At 40.6% G+C, this 18,556-nt stretch overlaps 1 protein-coding gene across 1 annotated transcript in view; it reads right to left on the bottom strand.

Moving 5' to 3' along the window:
- Positions 1-18,556, bottom strand: part of odad2 (outer dynein arm docking complex subunit 2) — a 178,544-nt gene that overhangs the window by 145,770 nt on the left and 14,218 nt on the right. Inside the window, exon 6 of the mRNA XM_060938718.1 lies at positions 11,709-11,825. Coding sequence (XP_060794701.1) covers positions 11,709-11,825 — 117 coding nt within the window. The remainder of the gene's footprint in view (positions 1-11,708; positions 11,826-18,556) is intronic.

The following is an 18,556-nucleotide window of genomic DNA, read 5'->3' on the forward strand; positions in this document are numbered from 1 at the left end:
CATTTTGTTTCTCTACTCACGGTATACGAGCTGATATCCTAGTAGTAGAGTAGCCAATCAGAGTGTGCGATTGCTCATATCCAGTGAATGTGGACTGAATAATTAAGAATTATTCCATGAATTCGAGTCGGACATGAGCTGATGGTTGACGAGACATGTAGCACCGAGTTGTCTATAAGCCATGTACAATGAGATTGAGTGGAATAACCATTTTATTCTATCCACGGTCACTGGATTTTAAGAAACGGAGCATTATTATTTTTTTGCAAATCCAATAAATAAAAACTCTATACAAAACGTCCGACAAAATAATTTCCGCTTAGACGGACTCCTTAAAAACCTATCGATGGCGACACATATTGACTTTAGTGTTGTTTTTTTTGTAGAAAGTGCCGTCTTGCTGTCGTGCCGAGGTATAGAATAGTTTGACATTTATTTAACTCTTTCTTGGACATTTCAGTTCTGTAATTTTCAAACTTTTGAGCTTTTGAACTGGTGTAAAAAAAAAAAAAATCAACACATTTTATTGCTTAAAGATAAAGAATGTAAACTAGATCGAGACTGTGACTAAAGTCACAGTAATTTGCGCTAGCTGTTACAAACCGGGACGTCTGGTCACCGTACCCTATAGACCCAGAACGGTAAGAGATAAAGAAGGATGCTTAGTGAGGAAAAGTTGCGTCCTGCCGCCCTGAACAAAATTTAAAAAACTGATTTAAAAAATCATGAAAATTGACAGAGTTCTAAGTGATTGAATCATTCCGGTTTGGTGATCCTGATCAGCACCAAAAGTCATAGCAGTGTAATTCAGCCCAGAGGTATTCTTCATGTGAAATTTGGTGATGATTGGTTAAAATCTGAGGGAGAAATAGCATCCTAAAAAGGTTAGTAGAAGAAAAAGAAGAAGAAAGATCCTGAGTGAGTGGAACAATCTGCGCCAGCATTGTGAGCGCTAATTAACAAACCGGCGAAATGGCAGGAGAAATTTGTGAAAAATGCTATAATAATAATAATTCTTGAAAAATAAAAAAAAAGAGATGCTCTTACCATTAAATACTTTCAATCCATATTTTGTTGCTTTTTTGTGGTTTTGTTTTCGAGTACAGTTTTTATTTCGTCCTCGGTTGCTTCAGCAACACGCGCCGCCATTTTGTTTTTCTCTACTCACGGTACATGAGCTGATATCCTAGTAGTTGAGTAGCCAATCAGAGCATGCGAGTGCTCATATCCAGTGAATGTCGATAGAATAATCTCTGATATTTGCTCAGGATCAGATCAAATTTGCTCTTTTTTTCTCCGAGCCAATATTTGCTGCTCGTATCAGCCTGATGGCGACCCTGGGTATCGAATTGATGCCATTTCCCATAGAGATATTATTCATTCATTCATCTTCAGTCAGTGCTTTAATCTGATCAGGGCTGCCGTGGACACGCTCACACCTCAGGCAACTTAGCATAGCCGATCCACCTACGTGTGTGTTTTTGGGAAGTCAGAGAAAACTGAAGAACCCAGAAGGAACCAGGCTGGACATGGAGACAAGATATGAAACTCCACACAGAGAGAAACCAGGATCTCGGCTCAGGATTAAACCACGGCTGAGAGATGGATCATCATCAGCTACCTGAGAAGAACATATCTCCTAGATTTGGATTTGAGGGGGGGACTATTTATATCCTGTCTGCCAATCATTCTCAGCTTGTTGCTCTCATGGCTGAGTTTCCGTCACTGGCATCGTAAAAAATTATGAACACTTGGACAGCATTTTTACACACACACACAAGCACACGTCCGACTGCCTGGCATTCTCACCTCAGACAATAATAAAGCCTTTCTATTCGGTGGCAAAGCCAAAGCTGCTCCCACACGCCTGGTGTTATTGCCATGTTTTCAGCCTCAGTCACAAACACAAGCAGAAAATGTACGACTCTATATTTACGTGCCATATCAGGCAGACAAAAAGCCATTCATTCTGCTGCTAGAACAATAATAACAGCCTTCTGAAGGTTCCACTTGTGTGTGACGACCACAACAAGCCAACCTGACGCGTCCAAACGCTCGCTGCTGTCGAGATCACAAAGCTCCTGTTAAAATAAAAAAAAATAAAAACAGTTCTCAGTCTCGCGCACTTGCTTTCTCTCTTAGCGATGATGCTATCAGACGATCAGTTCCTCAGAGCCAAGAGGGAATCGAGGTGAGCGCAGCTACTGAGCAAACACTCCTTCAAACTCACTGAATAAATCTGCTGGACGCCAGGGCGGTTTTACTTGGAGGACTCTATCGCTTCTGTAATCCTGGGATAAATTTAAACGTGGCTCAGTCGCCGGATTAGCGCAGAAACAGTGGTGGAGGGGAAAAGAAGAGAGAGAGAGAGAAAAATAAACATTCCAGGGTTTCTATTCTCCTGTTGTACTGTGTGAGCAACATATGTTATCAGTATATAATAACCGTCTAAGTGAAATCAGACTCTGCAGATCAGATTTCTGATCACGCCTGATGAAGTTCTGGTACAGAGCTGACGGCTAAACGAAGCTCGATGGACGCAAGAATCAGCAGAACCGGGGTTTTCTCGTGCTCGTGCGTTCCATCATTGACGATTGAACAGTTTCAGAGTTCTCAAACTTTACTCTAGGCCTGATTGTGTTTAAAGATACGGTACTAGTCAAAAGTTTGTACACCCCTACTCTACTCATTCATAGGTGTTTCTGGATTGTGACTATTTTCTACAACACTGAAGACATCAAAACTACGAAATAACATCTGGAATTATTCTATCCACGTTTACTGGATATGAGCAATCACGCGCTCTGATTGGCTACTCTGCTGCTAGGTTATTAGCTCATATACCGTGAGTAGAGAAAAACAAAATGGCGGAGCGCATCAAGTCAGCTACATCACTTTATCATCAAGTATTTAAAAGAAACAGAAATAGCGCAAAAGCATATAGTTTTTTTTCCCCCTCCCACAATAATCCGGCTGTTAAGCAAAAAAAAAAAAACCACGGAATTGTTCGTTTTGTGACAGAAGCATGAAATTTGGGACACTAGCTCAAGTTCATCTCATCTCATTATCTGTAGCTGCTTTATCCTGTTCTACAGGGTCGCAGGCGAGCTGGATCCTATCCCAGCTGACTACGGGCGAAAGGCGGGGTTCACCCTGGACAAGTCGCCAGGTCATCACAGGGCTGACACATAGACACAGACAACCATTCACACTCACATTCACACCTACGCTCAATTTAGAGTCACCAGTTAACCTAACCTGCATGTCTTTGGACTGTGGGGGAAACCGGAGCACCCGGAGGAAACCCACGCGGACACGGGGAGAACATGCAAACTCCGCACAGAAAGGCCCTCGCCGGCCACGGGGCTCGAACCCGGACCTTCTTGCTGTGAGGCGACAGCGCTAACCACTACACCACCGTGCCACCCACTAGCTCAAGTTGATGTATATAATAATTCTAGATATGGGGCCATTTGATTCATTGTGGTTGCAAGAAAGGGTGTTTGGGTCGATGTATGAAGGCTAATCTTCAGTCTATAGCGTTATGCTTCTGTGGTGGAGACTGTAATCAATATTGACGGGAGGTATTTTTTTTTCAATATTTTGACATCACATGATCATATGAATCCATATTAACAGCTAAAACCCCTGGAGTTCCAACAGGCCCCAAAGTACCTTGGCGTACGCCTGGACAGGACTTTGTCGTATAAACAACATCTCGAGGAAGTGAGGGCCAAAGTAACCTCAAGGGTCTCGCTTATCCGTCGCCTCGCTGGTACGACCTAGGGTGCCTCCGCAAAGGTATTACGTATCTCCACACAAGCCCTCGTCTTTTCTGCTGCCGAGTACTGTGCCCCAACCTGGAGCAGAAGCCCACACACCAAGATGGTGGATGCGGCCATTAACAACGCCCTGAGGATCATAACTGGCGGCTTGAAACCCACCCCCGTGTCCTACCTGCCAGTCCTAGCAGGAATTGCGCCAGCCAGCCTACAGCGAGAGGCTGCCACCCTCGCCCTGGCAAGGAAAGCCCAGGAATATGATTGGCGCCTCCTCCATCACACCACAACCATGGCAACACCTCCAAGCAGACTCAAATCCCGCCACCCATACAACTTGGCGGCCCAAGAGATGCTCACTTCTATCCCGGAGGACCTGTCAACTAAAGCCTGGCTGGCGGCGGCATGGAAGCAGGAATGGGAGTCGGCAGGTCAGACATGTATACACCACTACATCCAGGATCCTGGAGATGACGCTGAAGGAGAAGACCTACCTCGCCGGCAATGGACTCTCCTGAATTGCCTACGCACCGGGGTTGGCTGCTTCAAAGCCTCTATGAAGAAGTGGGGCCTAACAGACAGTGCAGCGTGTGAGTGCGGGGAGCCTGAGCAGACTACCAACCACAATCACCGCTTGTCCCCTGTATAGACCACCTTCAGAGGAGGGCCTCTTCCGAGTGGGACCTGAGACGAGGGCATGGCTACACGACACAAAGCTGGACATATGATGACGATACACGAAAGAGAGAGAACAGCTAAAACTTTATCTCGACAATATCTCCTGTTCCACACTCCAGCCCAGTTGGTGGCAGTAATGCACCTTTAAGTTGGTTTGCCAACCGCCAAAAAAATCCTAAAGAAGTAGTTTATTTGTACGGCGCTTTTAACAACAGATACTGTCACAAAGCAGCTTTACAGAAAATTAAAGACTTTAAACATGAGCTAATTTTATCCGTAATTCATCCGCGCTGATCAAGCCTGTGGCGACGGTGGTGAGGAAAAACCCCCTCAGACGGCGTGAGGAAGAAATCTCAAAAGGAACCCGACTCCAAAGGGAACCCATCCTCATCTGGGTGATAACAGACAGCGTGATTATAAATAACTCGCTTCTATAACTGTCTCCGATAGAGTCAAAGTGTGTAACCAGGAAATTCATGATAGTTTAACAGGAAGTCTGTTTGGTTGAAGTTATAAACTGTTCATTAATTGATGGACACTTGAGTGCAAAACTGTTCATGACAACCGCAGTCCTAAAGTTAGCAAGTCAACTGTAGTTCTCAGGACATAAAAGCGTTACTCTAAATGTCCAGAGCGTCTTCCAAGTGAGACTTTTGACCGTCTGTACGGGGTCGTCCTCCACAGGAGCGATGTGATGAGACTCCAGCCAGACGTAGGGCATCAGGATGGATCAGGCAAGAAGAATAACAAAACGGCAGCGCGTGTTGCTGAACCAACCGAGGACGAAATAAAAACTCTACTCCAAAACAAAACCCCAAAAAATGCACACAAAAAAAAGCGCAATGAAAGTATTTGATGGTAAGATCATATCTTTTTTTATTTTTCAAGAATTATTATTATTGCATTTTTCACAAATTGCTCCTGTCATTTCACCAGTTTGTTTACATCTCATCTCATCATCTGTAGCCGCTTTATCCTGTTCTACAGGGTCGCAGGCGAGCTGGATCCTATCCCAGCTGACTACGGGCGAAAGGCGGGGTACACCCTGGACAAGTCGCCAGGTCATCACAGGGCTGACACATAGACACAGACAACCATTCACACTCACATTCACACCTACGCTCAATTTAGAGTCACCAGTTAACCTAACCTGCATGTCTTTGGACTGTGGGGGAAACCGGAGCACCCGGAGGAAACCCACGCGGACACGGGGAGAACATGCAAACTCCACACAGAAAGGCCCTCGCCGGCCCCGGGGCTCGAACCCAGGACCTTCTTGCTGTGAGGCGACAGCGCTAACCACTACACCACTGTGCCGCCCAGTTTTTTTACATTCTAAGCGGAAATGATTTTGTCGGACATTTTGTAGAAAAAATTGTATTTATCGAGTTTGCAAAATGCTGTGTTTCTCAAAATCCAGTGAATGTGGATAGAACAAAACAGTTATTCCACTCAATCTCGGTGCTACGCGCCTCGTCGGCTATCAGCTCACGTACGACTCGATTTCGTGGAATAACTGTTAATAATTCAATTAGTAAAGAATGCAAAATAATAGCTAAAATAGCACTCATGTACTTCTTATTTCACGAAAGACAATTTGCATTCATTTTAAATTAAAATGAAAGAGAAGCGGCGCAGGTCACGTTCGTCTCCCGGCAGCTCCAGGGTTCGATCCTGAACTCGTCACTGTCTGTGTTGAGTTTCTCACGTTCTTGTCGGGGGTTTTCTTTGGGTTCTCCTCTTCTAAAACCATGACAAGTGGATTGGTGTGTGTATGCGAGTGTGTGAGGTGTCCTGTGATGGTTGTGACATCACATCCAGGGCCAGCGTTCCCAGGATTCTCTGCGAGCCCGATCAGGACTGAAGACGGGATAAGTGAGTCTCTGGGAGACGTGCACAATTTTGTTGCAGACTTTCGAAGAAAGAGAGAAAAAAAAGCCATCGTGTGTTTTATTCAGCGATTTCTCCAATTTTGAAGGGTGCTGATAATTTCAGAGCTGACTTTTTTTTTTTTAAATATAAATATGTGCTGAAATATCACCGCCATAATTTACCAAGAGCATGAAGAGGAAGCTGTGTGTGATCGAGTTTCCATTAAGGTCGCTCAGGACAGAGTTATGTTGGTGATAAAAGGTCCGACGGCCGGCGTAAAGCATGGGGCTGGATCTGAAGGTGTGTTTTAAAGAGAAGAAAAAGAAAAGAAAAGTGCGTGTTGGACACGAGCCTGTGTTTACATCGACGGGAAGGCATTTATTGCCCTCTGCTACCTTAAAAAGCCGAGATCTGAGCCTCGCCGCCGAGGCCGATTTAGAAACTGACCATCATCGAAATGTGAAAATATATTTCGCTATAATCCTCCTGCTACATCATTTCATGTACAAAGATCTTTTTGTAAATATTTGGCCCTGTAAACGTCGTCGGTCTGCCACTCGAAATGATGTTTTTCCAACAAATAGTCACCGGTGAGAAATCCTGGATAAATTTTCCGACTGCTAAACACATTTTTCCCCCCCTCCGCAGCTTGAAGTCATTATTGACGACTGATTTGTTAATTTATAAAGTCACTAAAGCGGGAAGCAGCACTACTGAATAAATCAGCCACACTTCAAAAGTGTATTCAGAAGAGGGATTTTATTATTTTTTTTCAGTAAAAGGGGGCTTGAGTAACTGGCGCATTCTCGCATTCTTTCACACTGCAGTGATGTGAAAAACAGCACAGCGACAGAAATAAGAGGAGAAGCGCTCTCTCTCTCTCTCTCTGTGTACAGACAGACACTATCTCACAGTGAAGTGTAGAGCAGACGCTGATGTCCTCCACTCCTCTCGTCAGCTGTGATTAATCTCAGAGCGCATATTTCACACTGCAGCCACAGGAGTGACCGTGTGTGAAGATGCGACTCAGCTTCTGAGCTCTGTGTGTGTGCGTGTCTCTCTCTCTCTCTCTCTCTGTTTCTCGTTTGATGTTCTGTCATCCATCTTGACGAGGGAGTGTGAGATGGTTCTTCTCTGGCCCTGATTCCTGATTGGTTGTGTGTGTGTGTATCTGATGAAGTTGGCTAACTTGCACGATGATGTCATGCGTCTTGATGGCCACGGAGGGCTCATAATCTCCCCCTGTGGTACACTTCTGCTCTCGCACAAACCTCCCACAATGCACCACGTCTGGAGGGACGGTGCTCGCCTTGTCATAACGTCATTACTCTTTCCTTGCTTCAGGTACTCGGCCTCTGAGAGTCGATCGATTATTCTACTGATTCACGAGCAACAGAAGTCAGTCGTGTAGGATAGCTTTTTAAAATAAGTTCAGACTCAAATAACATAAATAGCTGAACATTAATAAATTAATAAGCCATGCCAAAACAACTGGAACTCAGTGACTGGGATACTCGTTAGGGTGCATCAGTCGCCGTCACTTTCATAAAATCTGATGCATTTTTGTTTGGGTGTTCCTTTTTCACCAATAAAGACATCCTGTAAAATTTTTTGACAAAAAACGCTAATTTTATGTTTTCGCGTAAGGTTTGAATCACAATGTTGGTGATTTCTTGTGAGCCAGAGATCATGTTAAGAACCTTCGCAAGGGATTGAGAAGCATTAATGTGATTCATAATACATTTGTATTGTTTAAACGTAGTTGAACAATGATTCAGTGAACAGCTAAAACTCAAACTGTGCTTGATAATATATTTAGAATATGGACTAAAAATGTGGATCTAAGATATTTGGTATACTCTATAAGGTGCCATAATGTTTCATGAAAAGTGATCGAAATTTTGTCATAAAATAGCAGCTTTTTCCATAACTTTGAGCTCCTGGTGCCACCATTAAACTTTTGAATTTTGTCAAAATATTTCACCCAGTGTGTTTTCTTACCAAAAGGAACATAAAAACAAAAATGCATCATGATCGGAGGAACTTTTCATTTTTAGGGGGCAACTGATGCACCCTAATACTCGTATACAGTACAACTTCTTTTAAACGTTTTCTTCCCTGCTCTCTTCACACACTCATAATAATAATAAGTCAAATTATTTGTTTTCTATAAAAACACATACATATATATATATATATATATATATATATATATATATATATATATATATATATAAAACACATTATAAAACATTCAAAAGGCATTATACACATTATTTTATAATTAACAGTTATTTCACGAAACCGAGTTGTACATGAGCTGAGAGTAGGGGTGGGCGATATATCGAGATTTGCGATATATCGATATGTTTTATGAACACGAAAAAGATTTTGGCATATCGTATATATCGAGATAATGTTCTAAATTAATATGATTTCGCCACTGTGCTTAATTTCCTTCACTGTGCTATGGTGCTGCCCGCCCCGCCTCCTTCATGTGTTTGTACCCCCTCCCCTCGCGTGTAGGCGGCGTGTTAACTCATTCAACATGGCGGCGCCCACAGAAAGCCCGGAGGCGGCAGAACTCGTACCAAAAAAAGGACAAATGGCTCCATTATATGGAGATATTCTGGTTTTAAACCGTCGGACGAACAACAGAAAGAGGTCTACTGCCGGAAATGCAAGAAATTGGTGGCAACCAAAGCGTCGAGCACCACGAACCTGTTCAACCATTTACAGGTACGCCACAAACTTTTGTACGAGGAGTGTGCCAGGCTGAGAGTTAATGCGGTGAGATGAGTTTGAGTTTTGTTTTTAAGGAAAAGGAAGGCAATATGTATTATTTCTATAAGTCAAATTATTATTTATGAAATGAGGTTTTTTTTTTGTTATCTTAAATGTTTAAGACGCACTTTATAAGAACTGCCTACCCTCAGGTTTTATGTTTGTAATTAAAATAAGGCAATATACTACTTCCTTGGTTTGATAATTCATGTTAAAAATGGTGCACAAGCACTTTGTTATTAGTACCTGTCTACCTCTAGGCACTTGGCTGCCTACCTGTTTGCACTTCAATAAAAAAAACACCTTGCTGAATTAGGTGTGTCTGTTTTTTGGGGGTTGTTTTTCCTGCATAGATATCGAGATATATATCGTATATCGAGATATAGCAAAAATATATCGAGATATTTTTTTCTCCATATCGCCCAGCCCTAGCTGAGAGCTGACGAGGCGCGTAGCACCGAGATTGAGTGGAGTGACTGTTTAATTCTCTCCACATTCACTGGATTTTGAGAAAACAGAGCACTTTTAATTTTTGCAAATTCGATAAATAAAAATTTTGATACAAAACGTCCGACAAAATCATTTACGCTTAGAATGTAAACAAACCGGCAAAATGAGAGGAGCAATTTGTGAAAAATGCAATAATAATTCTTGAAAAGAAAATTTTAAAGATACATTTGTACTATCAAATACTTTACACATTTTGCTTTTTTTTTTTGTATTTTTGGCGTTTTCTTCTTCTTTAGAGTCTTTTTTTTTTTTTTTACAGTTGGTAAACCAACTTAAAGGTGCGTTACCGCCACCGACTGGGCTGGAGCGTGGAACAGGAGCGCTATATTCTTTTAGCCATTTCTGTTTCTTTTAAATACTTGATCATTTTTGGGGTTTTGTTTCAGAGTAGTTTTTAATTTCATCCTCGGTTGGTTCAGTAACACGCTCTGCCATTTTGTTTTTCTCTACTCGTGGTATATGAGCTGATATCCTAGTAGTAGAGTAGCCAATCAGAGCACAAATCCAGTGACTGTGGATAGAATGATTACTGTTATTCATGCCAATCTGTAGCGTTGTTTATACAGGACCAGTCAAACGTTTTGACATGCTGACCCATTACTATGAATGAGTAGGTGTGTCCAAACTTCTGACAGGTACTATCAGAACGTTTTAACTGTTTAAAAAAAAAAAAAATACATATTATAGGCAAAAACTTACAACGTAACATATTATATCCCAATTAAACTGTAGGTTCTCATAACACACTCTGCCAAGCGGGATTTAGTGATCGCATTAAAGATATGACCTTCAGTAGGGTGCATCAGTTGCCCCCTAAAAATGAAAAGTTCCTCCGATCATGATGCATTTTTGTTTTTATGTTCCTTTTGGTAAGAAAACACACTGGGTGAAATATTTTGACAAAATTCAAAAGTTTAATGGCGGCACCAGGAGCTCAAAGTTATGGAAAAAGCTGCTATTTTATGACAAAATTTCGATCACTTTTCATGAAACATTATGGCACCTTATAGAGTATACCAAATATCTTAGATACACATTTTTAGTCCATATTCTAAATATATTATCAAGCACAGTTTGAGTTTTAGCTGTTCATTGAATCATTGTCCAACTACTTTTAAACAATACAAATGTATTATGAATCACATTAATGCTTCTCAATCCCTTGCAAAGGTTCTTAACATGATCTCTGGCTCACAAGAAATCACCAACATTGTGATTCAAACCTTACGCGAAAACATAAAATAAGCGTTTTTTGGCAAAAAACGAACCTCATGGTGCCACCATTAGACTTTTGAATATGGTCAAAAAATTTTACAGGATGTCTTTATTGGTGAAAAGGAACACCCAAACAAAAACGCATCAGATTTTATGAAAGTGACGGTAACTGATGCACCCTAACCTTCAGCTACAATTAATTTATCATTTGCATACATTTACATATTAATAAGTCTACCGTTTTATATGCTGGTGGACATAATGACTACGTTATCGGTTTTTATTCCACAGTGATGATGTGATTGGTCAGAAGGTGTGATTCGTTTCCCATTTCCTGTAACAGCAGCTAAGGTTTATTAGTAATACGTTATCGTTTCTATAGCGACAGCATGTTAACTGTATGGCGGACGAGCCACGGATGGACTAAAACACATCTCTAATCGTTCAGTTTGTGACTTTTCAATCAGGAAACGTTGACTTAACATTAACTATTGTGGGAGGAGTTTACACTTTGGGGCTTTTCATGTGCTTTTTAAAAGTAAATTAACTTCAAGATAGGAAGAAAAAAAAAGGAGAGAGGCTGGTGAGGGAGTGACTGTTTATATCTGCTATAATGTAAGTGAGAACAGGAAATTATTGCTTTCATGGACGTTCAACAACATTAAGTACTTTCTTATACATTTAATTAAAAATTTGATGCATTTTTTAATAAGTTTTTTAAAAAACCAGACATTTTTAAAACCCTTTTATGGAAAATGCTTTGGAAACATGTGCTTTGAAAGACTTGCACTCGATGACATGAGAAGATCAGAAAGTTGCAAAGCAAGAAATCCACTTCCTTTCGCTTCGTCTGGTTTCTAAAGGCATTACCTGCTCCCTGGTGTCCTCAGCAAAGTGAGGAGACGTGTTCTTAAGAAGCGTGACCAGATCTCTGTACACTTCACTTTTTCTGTCATAAGCGTCCTCGTCTCTGTCATGACCGATGCCCTGGGAAAAGCAAAACACAGACAGACGAGAGAAGAACCGGAGAACAGTGAGAATAATCAGCTCTTTGCAGCGAGAGGTCGCATGCTGCATTGGATACCAGAGGTGGACAAAGTTCCCGACTTCATTACTTAAGTCAAAGTTCAGATCCCACTGATCAAATGTTACTCCAGTACAAGTGAAAGTTGTCCAGTCAAATTTTGAATCAAGTTAAAGTACTTGCTTTTAAAAATACTTAAGTATTAAAAGAGCAATTCCAGCGTTATGGACGTGACACTTGAACTCAAAATGGCAACAAATGACCCAGTGCATGTTTTATTGTCTCCCAGTATTTAAACAGGTGTTGCATATTTTAAGGCTGTACCATACTGGAGAAGTGATAGAACAAGAACAATTCCCATAGTACATCTAGGGCATGCCAGAAAACGCCAATAAAAGATGCGTTATGGACGTGACAGAAAAAGTATCACTTTTCTTGGGTGACTGTACATTTTTATCAAACTCTGTTAAATTGTAAACCTAATGTCGAAAAGGAGATATCCGTTTGATAGAGGGGTCCAAGGTGAATATTAAAAAATCTTTGTTTAAAATATTTTGTATTTCATGCAGAGTTTCGGAAGGAAAAGTCAGCGTTATGGATGTGACGAAATTCCGTTATGGATGTGACGCGTCTGAAATGGACATGGCATATGTTTAGAAAATCAGCAATTTAACCACCATAACCCTTTGAAAAACTCTCTAAATATCAGCTAAAACTATCAAAGTTCTTAAATAATATTTAGGATGGCTATTGTTTTGCTGTTTTGTGGATTTTAGCATACATTTCTGTGGCTTGTGGCAATAATATAGAATTGTACATGATCAAAGTTGATTTTAGCTTGGGTTTTACATTATAAGAAAGAAAGACTGACAGTGACATATTAGGTTGGTTACAAATTGGTTCAACTTATTCACATCTGTAAAATACAGGCCTAGGTGATATCTCTGGGAGTGGTTTTGATGTTTTACATGTTGCTTTATTTTTGCATGGTGAGGTTGACATTTACATGGAATTGCCCAAAAGTACATTTTCTATTAACGCACTGTTGTATTTTTGCCACAACGCTTACAAAACCTAACGCCGTTACCAAAGACAGAAATGTGAATTCAGAAAATGAACGCATGCTGTGCATCATGGTGGTTTAACGTTAAGCTAGCTAGTCAGCGAAGCGCCACCTGACATGCTAGCAAATGCTTTCAAACTCGAAATCATATTGCGTAGCTAACGCTACTAGAAAAGAAAGATTTCTACATTTTGTTCATTTGGCAAGATTATGCGAAAACATATTTCTGAAAGGACTTCAGATAAGTTAACATTATTCATGTTAGCGTAACGCCGTGTTTACTTGCTAACTAACAGTGTCCAAGTTAACTAGCTATGTGTTAATGTTAGCTGTGGACAAGGCTACGGCAACTTGGCGGACAAATCCATAGAAAGTCATTTAACAAACCAGACTGCATAGCTACGTATGTTTGCAACGTTATCGCTAGCTCTAAAAGCACACACAACTTGCTTCCGCAGGTTGGACGGCGAGTTTTTGTAGGCCGTGATGTGGTTCGTTTTCGGCAAGCAAAGCGAACATTTAAAACGAAACGAATCTTTAATCCGTACAGAAAACTGAAACATGGGTTCTAGGTAAAGCCATGAGTGCGTGCGTTCTCCAGAAGAACCACCTCCTTCCATTCTGCCATCAACTCATCGTGTTCAAATAACGCTGCTGAGAAATCACTGAACTTGATTTTATCCAGTCTGTGGACGTGACGTGACCCGAGTGATAGTAACGAGGACCTTGACAGAAATGTAGTGGAGTGAAAAGTACGATATTTGCCTTTCAAATGTAGTGAAGTTAAAGTCATAAGCTTCCAAAAAAAAATAAAAAATACTCAAGTAAAGTACAGATACTTAAGTACAGTACTCAAGTAAATGTACTTCGTGACTGTCCACCTCTGTTGGATACCACAAAGCAACATGAGGGTGCATCAGTTGCCCCCTAAAAATGAAAAGTTCCTCCGATCATGATGCATTTTTGTTTTTATGTTCCTTTTGGTAAGAAAACACACTGGGTGAAATAGTTTGACAAAATTCAAAAGTTTAATGGTGGCACCAGGAGCTCAAAGTTGTGGAAAAAGCTGCTATTTTATGACAAAATTTCAATCACTTTTCATGAAACATTATGGCACCTTATAGAGTATACCAAATATCTTAGATACACATTTTTAGTCCATATTCTAAATATATTATCAAGCACAGTTTGAGTTTTAGCTGTTCATTGAATCATTGTTCAACTACTTTTAAACAATACAAATGTATTATGAATCACATTAATGCTTCTCAATCCCTTGCAAAGGTTCTTAACATGATCTCTGGCTCACAAGAAATCACCAACATTGTGATTCAAACCTTACGCGAAAACATAAAATAAGCGTTTTTTGGCAAAAAATGAACCTCACAGTGCCACCATTAGACTTTTGAATATGGTCAAAACATTTTACAGAATGTCTTTATTGGTGAAAAGGAACACCCAAACAAAAACGCATCAGATTTTATGAAAGTGACGGCGACTGATGCACCCTAAGCAACACCATACTGGAGAGCAAGTGTTCAGGTAAACAGAATGAGTGTTCTTGTCTCGGTCATGACCGATGCCCTGGGAAAAGCCTAAAAGTTTAAAGTCCAAGGTTAGTTTTGGCTCGTTTTTACAGGAAAAAAAAAAAAAAAAACTATTTCATCGTGAAGGCATTGAGTTTCAACGGCCGGCGTTTGGATCTCCGCGGCCAAATAACATGGCGCCTTTGCAAGGTGTGTACGCCAAAAAAACCTTGTCGAAGCACTTATGATTCCAACAGCTCAAACAAAGCAGCTCCATCATAAAAGTTTACAAGGTATAGAGTTGTTTTTTTTTAAGGTTTGGCTCCATCTCGAAGACGTAAACGAACAATATTACCACGATGATAACACGAAGCTCAGCTTCCTGCCTCCTCTCAGCTCTTTCCCATTATGCCTATACAGTATGTGACAAAGGCTTCGGATTCGAAAAATCTCATCGGAAATTTTCTGTAATGTGATTTTTACCGGCAACAAAATCTGAGAATCACCAGACTTCACTTTTATGAAGTTTTAATCTCACTCGGCGAGATAACGCATACGCATTACTGATACGGATACTTGTAAACATTTGCGCTGCTATAGCGATGCAATTCTTTCAGTCTAAAAAGATCGTTTTTCTCAGTGAATAAAAACAAGAACGTGGGATAAAATGATTAATGAGCCATCGATGCGCTGTAATAAGTACGCGTTATCACCGCGGTTACTTGTTTGTTTATATCTTCAAGATGGAGCCAAACCTTTCAAAAACAACTATATACCTTGCAAACTTTTATTATAGAGCTGTTGGAATTAAAATAAGTGCTTTGACAAGGTTTTTTTTTTTATGTAAATACAGTGGTGCTTGAAAGTTTGTGAACCCTTTAGAATTTTCTATATTTCTGCATAAATATGACCTAAAACATCATCAGATTTTCACACAAGTCCTAAAAGTAGATAAAGAGAACCCAGTTAAACAAATGAGACAAAAATATTATACTTGGTCATTTATTTATTGAGGAAAATGATCCAATATTACATATCTGTGAGTGGCAAAAGTATGTGAACCTTTGCTTTCAGTATCTGGTGTGACCCCCTTGTGCAGCAATAACTGCAACTAAACGTTTGCGGTAACTGTTGATCAGTCCTGCACACCGGCTTGGAGGAATTTTAGCCCGTTCCTCCGTACAGAACAGCTTCAACTCTGGGATGTTGGTGGGTTTCCTCACATGAACTGCTCGCTTCAGGTCCTTCCACAACATTTCCATTGGATTAAGGTCAGGACTTTGACTTGGCCATTCCAAAACATTAACTTCATTCTTCTTTAACCATTCTTTGGTAGAACGACTTGTGTGCTTAGGGTCGTTGTCTTGCTGTATGACCCACCTTCTCTTGAGATTCAGTTCATGGACAGATGTCCTGACATTTTCCTTTAGAATTCGCTGGTATAATTCAGAATTCATTGTTCCATTAATGATGGCAAGCCGTCCTGGCCCAGATGCAGCAAAACAGGCCCAAACCATGATCCTACCACCACCATGTTTCACAGATGGGATAAGGTTCTTATGCTGGAATGCAGTGTTTTCCTTTCTCCAAACATAACACTTCTCATTTAAACCAAAAAGTTCTATTTTGGTCTCATCCATCCACAAAACATTTTTCCAATAGCCTTCTGGCTTGTCCACATGATCTTTAGCAAACTGCAGACGAGCAGCAATGTTCTTTTTGGAGAGCGGTGGCTTTCTCCTTGCAACCCTGCCATGCACACCATTGTTGTTCAGTGTTTTCCTGATGGTGGACACATGAACATTAACGTTAGCCAATGTGAGAGAGGCCTTCAGTTGCTTAGAAGTTACCCTGGGGTCCTTTGTGACCTTGCCGACTATTACACGCCTTGCTCTTGGAGTGATCTTTGTTGGTCGACCACTCCGGAGGAAGGTAACAATGGTTTTGACTTTCCTCCATTTGTACACAATCTGTCTGACTGTGGATTGGTGGAGTCCAAACTCTTTAGAGATGGTTTTGTAACCTTTTCCAGCCTGATGAGCATCAATAACACTTTTGCTGAGGTCCTCAGAAATCTCCTTTGTTCGTGCCATGATGCACTTCCACAAACATGTGTTGTGAAGATCAGACTTTGATAGATCCCTGTTCTTTAAATAAAACAGGGTGCCCACTCACACCTGATTGTCATCCCATTGATTGAAAACACCTGACTCTAATTTCACCTTCAAATTAACTGCTAATCCTCAAGGTTCACATACTTTTGCCACTCACAGATATGTAATATTGGATCATTTTCCTCAATAAATAAATGACCAAGTATAATATTTTTGTCTCATTTGTTTAACTGGGTTCTCTTTATCTACTTTTAGGACTTCTGTGAAAATCTGATGATGTTTTCGGTCATATTTATGCAGAAATATAGAAAATTCTAAAGGGTTCACAAACTTTCAAGCACCACTGTACCTTGCAAAGTCGCCATGTTTGTTGTTTGGCCCCTAGGGTGCATCAGTTGCCGTCACTTTCATAAAATCTGATGCATTTTTGTTTGGGTGTTCCTTTTCACCAATAAAGACATCCTGTAAAATGTTTTGCCAAAAAACGCTTATTTTATGTTTTCGCGTAAGGTTTGAATCACAATGTTGGTGATTTCTTGTGAGCCAGAGATCATGTTAAGAACCTTTGCAAGGGATTGAGAAGCATTAATGTGATTCATAATACATTTGTATTGTTTAAAAGTAGTTGAACAATGATTCAGTGAACAGCTAAAACTCAAACTGTGCTTGATAATATATTTAGAATATGGACTAAAAATGTGGATCTAAGATATTTGGTATACTCTATAAGGTGCCATAATGTTTCATGAAAAGTGATCGAAATTGTCATAAAATAGCAGCTTTTTCCATAACTTTGAGCTCCTGGTGCCACCATTAAACTTCTGAATTTTGTCAAAATATTTCACCCAGTGTGTTTTCTTACCAAAAGGAACATAAAAACAAAAATGCATCATGATCGGAGGAACTTTTCATTTATAGGGGGCAACTGATGCACCCTACTGGCCCCGAAGATCCAAACACTATCCGTTGAAAGTCAGCGCCTTCACGATAAAGTCATTTTGTCCTGCAAACTTAGAAAACTACGCTGAAAATTCTTCGAGAAAAAGAGATGAAGCGCTATAAACTGCTGAAACTTGTGCTTGACCTTGTCGAGGGTTCTGTTTAGCTGAAAGTTTGCTCTCCGGTATGGCGTTGCTAAAGGGTATCCAAGCACGTGACGGAGGTGCTACAGCGAACATGTTTACCGTCACAGTGCGAGAGAGCTTTTGTAAAAAGAATTAGCGCCGTAACGCACGACGCACAACCGGTTTGAAGAGTACCGCTGATCACAGCTCCTTACAATCAACATTGCTGTGACACCGAGCGTTTAAAACCGCGACATGAAGCCAGAGTGAAGAAAGTGTAGCGTATTCAATTCTCTCTAACTTACTAAATGAGAAGTTATGATTTATAAATGTTCGTTTATACATGACGTTCGAACACCACACTCAGAGGAAAGCGCTATCGGCCCTCTTCCACATACATTAGCTCAAAGTAATGAGCGCCAATGACATTTTGCATTTGTACTCGTGAACTTGTGATCTCTGGAAGATGGAGTGCTTTTCTATCGATAAAGTAACTTGGTCACGAGTGCGCCCCCCCACCACCACCATTCATTTACCAGAGAATGAGAGAAATCAGCATCCTACAACCCAAAAAAGTCACTCAACATGCATTTTGGAACACTATTGGTGCGGAGATTGTCGTATACCGAATTTAACCAAGAAGATATGAGGCTGTGGTTAAGTACTATTTTAATTAGCCTGTTGACAAATACTGCTAGCTTGAATCAACATTCTGAGCTAGCTAACTAGTTCATTATACGTTTGGGTTCAATTCTGCTTTGTACCTTTTTTTTTTTTTTTAAACACTGATAGATAGCTAACATACAATTTACTGTTTTTTCATGCTAGCTTGGAGGAAGCAATGCCTCCATTGTCACACTCGCTGCAGTGGATAATCTCACCGGGATACTCAGTGTTTTTCGTACGTTTAGTTCGATTCAATAAACA

This window comes from Neoarius graeffei, chromosome 14 (assembly GCF_027579695.1).
Source record: "Neoarius graeffei isolate fNeoGra1 chromosome 14, fNeoGra1.pri, whole genome shotgun sequence".
Lineage (NCBI taxonomy): Eukaryota > Metazoa > Chordata > Actinopteri > Siluriformes > Ariidae > Neoarius > Neoarius graeffei.